Source organism: Acipenser ruthenus, chromosome 4, assembly GCF_902713425.1.
Source record: "Acipenser ruthenus chromosome 4, fAciRut3.2 maternal haplotype, whole genome shotgun sequence".
Classification (NCBI taxonomy): Eukaryota; Metazoa; Chordata; class Actinopteri; order Acipenseriformes; family Acipenseridae; genus Acipenser; species Acipenser ruthenus.
Window position 1 is genome coordinate 64,761,417 of NC_081192.1, and position 5,002 is coordinate 64,766,418.

Below are 5,002 nucleotides of genomic sequence, written 5' to 3' on the forward strand. Positions count from 1 at the left end.
TTAATTAATATTAATGTTGATATTAAGCCTCTGTATTGTTTCACGTTTATTGGTTTGGTATAAGCATGTGTTAATTGTTAAGAGTTGTACAGTTAAGAGGCAGGAGAATGGATGTAGTGTTAGGGCTAAGGCGTTCTGGTCAATGAGGCTCTGTGGTCCAGTGGTTAAAGAAAAGGGCTTGTAACCAGGAGGTCCCCGGTTCAAATCCCATCTCAGCCACTGACTCATTGTGTGACCCTGAGCAAGTCACTTAACCTCCTTGTGCTCCGTCTTTCGGGTGAGACGTAGTTGTAAGTGACTCTGCAGCTGATGCATGGTTCACATACTCTAGTCTCTGTAAGTCGCCTTGGATATAGGCGTCTGCTAATATATATATATATATATATATATATATATATATATATATATATATATATATATATATATATATATAAAATTAAATAATACATGTATAGAATTTGGAGTTTTAACATCTAAAAAGTGCAATGTGCACTGGGGGATACAATTAATAACTCTAAAAATTAACATATATTAAACAAATAATGAAATATGTTTGTGATTCATATGTACAATATATACCATTAGAATCATTTTCCTTAGTCAAAATGGCAACGTGAAGCTTTAAAGGTTAATATAATGATTCACAAGTCTTTGCCCCCACCCACCGCCTTTTCAAAATAATAATAATCATGCCCTCTGTATACAGTCAGCTCTCTAATTAATATGAATTTAGGCATATTAAAAAAACAGGACTAAACCATGCCCACTATTTGCAGGTTGGACTGTCCAAGGAATCCACTGTCTGTGTGGAGTCTGCTGCCTGTGAATGTAAGGCTGGCAGTGGACACTGCAGTCACATGATTTGCTTCCTATATACACTTAGTCACTTCGTTAGAATGGGGTTCCAGTCAGTACCACCTGTGACAAGTAAGATGTCACTCCCCCAGTCCTGGCATATACCACAAAGAACAAAGCTTAAATCCAAAACCTGTCCACACCATAAAAATTTCAAAATTAAAACCTCTAAACAATATAAAAAGAAAAAAATCCAAAAAACAACGCATCTCAGAAGGCATTTTGCCAACTCTCTATTGTCCAGTTCATATACCCATCCCTGGTTTAGCATTTGCAGAGCACTTGCAGTCCAACTTGAGTTCCATTAATAGTGAAGCTCAGTTTCTGAAACTATTGCCAAATCCCTTAAATCCATCACAGCTTTCACAAACTAAGTTTGGTGCACTGTCCCATGGGTCTGTGTTATCATACCAGCAGAAGGAATTGCAGTCTCCTTCTTCAGATTTGACCTATATAACAGATGTCCCTGTATTTCCCCCCTTTCCATTGCCCTCACAGACCAGTAATTTTTGTACTGTTTTGGGCAGGTCAGAAATGGACTACTATGCAGGTCTACAGATAGATTTGGAAATAGCAAAACAGTTAGAGATAGAAACCAGGGATCAGAGCTCCAGTAAAACCTGGCATGCTGTTCGTGCTGAACGACTGACCTCCAGTGTTTTTAAAAGAATATGTTGCAGAGTTAAAGATTTTGAACGACTTGCCAAAACCTTATGTAGTTATAAGCCTATACAAACAAAAGCCATGAAACACGGATTAGAGACGAGCCTGTGGCTGCAAAGCTGTATTCCGAGATAACAGGCAACAACGTGTACATGTGTAGTACTTTTGTAATTTGAGTAGGTTTCGGAATTTAGCACTTTAGAACTTGGAGTCTGGACACAAATCTCAGTGCAGTCCAGAATGACCCTAGTCTTGGGGTATGTTTTCTGAAAACATTTGGGCATATGCTCATTTATTTGCTCTGTTAGGCCATATTGGAAGTGACCCTAACATGAAGTACAGATAATTAACCCAGGTTAACAGTATCTGACTCACTGTTGACTGCGAGACATTAAAGCGGATAGCCAAGTCCTGTTCAAATAAACCCTGCTTCACTCTACACAAAAATAAGAAAAACTGCTCTATGAGGGGAAGACTAAGAGTTTTAAAGGCATCCGGTTTGATTTGACTTTTGCTTTGAATATTCCTCTGCACTTGCGCCTGTCTAACCATGGATGATGCTGTAGGCTGCAGTGCTAAAAATACTGCATTAAGTGTAGAGTAATCATTAAAACCAGTATAAAACGTTATGAGTTGCGGGACACCCTGAAACCGTCCCAAGAAGAACCGGTTTTCCTGCAAAGTCCCCAGTTCTGCTTGGAGCCTTCCTATTTTCGCTTGAGCTGCTTTCAACTGGTCCTCGACAGATGTCAGAACACTCACATAATCGTGCTCACTGGAGCAGGAAGGTGTGCTTCCCTCTTTTCCACTGTCATCCAGATTGTCTTTGCAAAATACAATACAAAAATATAAATGTTGTAATGTACTGTATGGCTTAAGTAAATCAAGGTAGGTTGATAATGTAGGTCACTATGGGAATGCCCAGGTTACTGTAAATCAACAGCACAGTTGGGGTCAATTCCAATTTAATTCTGGAAATGGAACTGAAAAATATCACAGCTACAGAATTGGAATTTTGAAAGGAATGAAATTTATCAATTTCACCCATTTTTGTTAAGCTTCAACTGTTACATTTGCAAAGCTTTGTGCATTTTGATTACGAAAAGTTGACGTGTCACAGTAATGTTCATTAGTGTTTAAATACAGATGCTGAAAGAACAATCAACTATTATGTTGATAATGCATTTTGGATGGTAGTGTGATGATTTGACTTTTACAATATTTATATTAAGACAATGTTATACACGATAAACATTTACCTTGAACGATGTCTCCTTAAGAGGGACCTCGGAGGGTTTTCAGAAGTCCACTGGAAAATCGTTGGCACCGTCCCCTTGATTAGTGTACATTTTCCAGTCAGAGTCTTCAGGAAACTCACAGGACTGAAGTGTTTACTGCACACTCTCGTGTTAGCTGTAATCTAGTACAACATGAGTTTACCGATAAATAAATCAAGCAACGATTAAGTATTAAAATAGTTTTCTGTGAAAAAAAAAAAGTACTCTGGTAGAGCAACTTATAGTAGGCCTACAGTTTAAATAGTACTGAACTCAAAAGTTACGGTAGATCCACTAAGTTATAGAATTTCCATAAAAGTATAATTTACTACCCATACACATTTATATTTACAAAACATTACCAATTTACAAATTATTTGTCATAAACTACATAGCGTCCTGTATTAAGAACATTAGGCCTACTAATTACTGAGCTAATCAGCTAACAAGGTTCATCACGACAGTAAAATGGTTTATACCTATTTACCTGAAAATTAGGACCAGTGTCTCTTCTTATTTTATGTACCCATTCCTTCCTAATTTTTTCTTGTTTAGGAAATCGATGAAATGATATATTTTTCAACAGATTATTTCTTAAATCTGAACCACAAAACAGAATGCAACAGTGCAACGCCATAACTTCATTTCACTGAAGTTGGAGACACCAGCGACCAGGAGCTAGCAGCTGCACTCCAAGCCTCGTTTTGAGTCTGGCGTGAATAAGGTGTAGTAGCATCCTTTTACTTCATGTCAAGCCCAAAAGAAGTGCAACCCCAGCTGCAGGTATTTGGAAAACTGAAAAAATTGTTTTTCTGAAAAAGACACTGTGTTTACATGACTTGGAATAAATAATCCAATCACAATTCAAATCACTGATGTGAGATATTGTTCCAGATGTAGCCATTATATCTTTTTTGTAACATATGTGCTCACTTGTGACAGGTAGAGAAGGAATCTGAGCTGCAAGTCTACTTCTCGACTAGGAAGGGCGCTCGGTAAGGTTGGTGGTACGCCTCCTCCGAGATAGGTCAACTCTATGGTGGGACAAAACCGGAAGTCTGCCATTTTGGGAAAGGGTGTAGCAGTATTACTGCGAAACAACTCTATTGTGATCAGCTGGTGCAGGCAGCGATTGGCTAGAGCGCGGCACCGCACTGATTACAGGGAGGAGTTTTGCAGTACAAAGGGGACGCAGCTACGTGAGTATGGTCCCTTACGTTAAATGCCAATTCAGGATTATCCCAGGGGCTGAAGCCATGGACCCAACATACACCCCTAGCACTCACCCATGCACACCAGTACAGCACGCACTCGTACCATTACCGCACCGGAGCCTGGGAAGCGGAGGAGAATAATTATTATTGTTTATTTATTTTGGGACCCGCCAGTTATTGTTTTCACTGGACACCTACTGCACATAGGAGCAATAGAGTACAAAAAACATACTCCATTACACTCACCTGCTTCACAACACCACTAAACATCTCAGCATAGTGCATAACTACATAGCACCCAATCTCTGGAGTTTTGTTTTTGCAGATGGTACAAGTCCTGAAAAGGGAACAACAATAATTTGATTTGAAATATTGATAGCTACCAGTATTGAGCAGTTATTAATAATGAGACTGGATTTCCCCTTATTCTTTTGATTCTGTGATTCCGTCCATGTACTCATTAATGTGGATTTCATAGGGCCCTATATATAGAAGTATCAAGTTTTTTAATTCGATAACAATCAACATATAGTGTTCTTGTTCGTCCTTCGGATGAGACGTAAAACCGAGGTCTATTGTATGTGACCCTGCAGCGGCAGTTGTTAATGCCTAGCTCACCTCCTAGTCTCTGTAAGTCACTTTGGATAAAAGTCTGCTAAATGACTAATTAATAATAATAATAATAATAATAATAATAATAATAATAATAATAATAGTAATAACAATAATATTCAAACAGTTGTATTTTTATTCAGTAAATCTGGAAGGTGATTATCAAGCTCCGCTACAGGATTTGAAATAGGCTTCAGGTTTTTCCGATTTTATTTTGAAATGTATTTAGCACACGCCATCAAGTAAACTGTTTCTGTCATATCCGGTCAGTCTTCAGTTTAGCGTAGTGCGTGCAACTTTCGTCATAATTTATACACCAGAATTAATCTGATTAAAACCATGCATAATAACTTAAAATTGAAAAGTATACCTTTTGCAAAT

General features: G+C 38.1%; 1 protein-coding gene across 1 annotated transcript; it reads right to left on the minus strand.

Moving 5' to 3' along the window:
• Positions 1 to 883: 883 nt before the first annotated feature.
• On the minus strand, positions 884 to 4,115 carry LOC131737014 (uncharacterized). Its single transcript, XM_059023433.1, has 5 exons — positions 4,082 to 4,115; positions 3,283 to 3,395; positions 2,866 to 2,938; positions 1,894 to 2,342; positions 884 to 988 (listed from the first exon to the last, which is right to left on the minus strand). Exons 1-5 carry the CDS (start codon positions 4,113 to 4,115, stop codon positions 884 to 886), a joined length of 774 nt encoding a protein of 257 aa, XP_058879416.1.
• Positions 4,116 to 5,002: the final 887 nt, after the last annotated feature.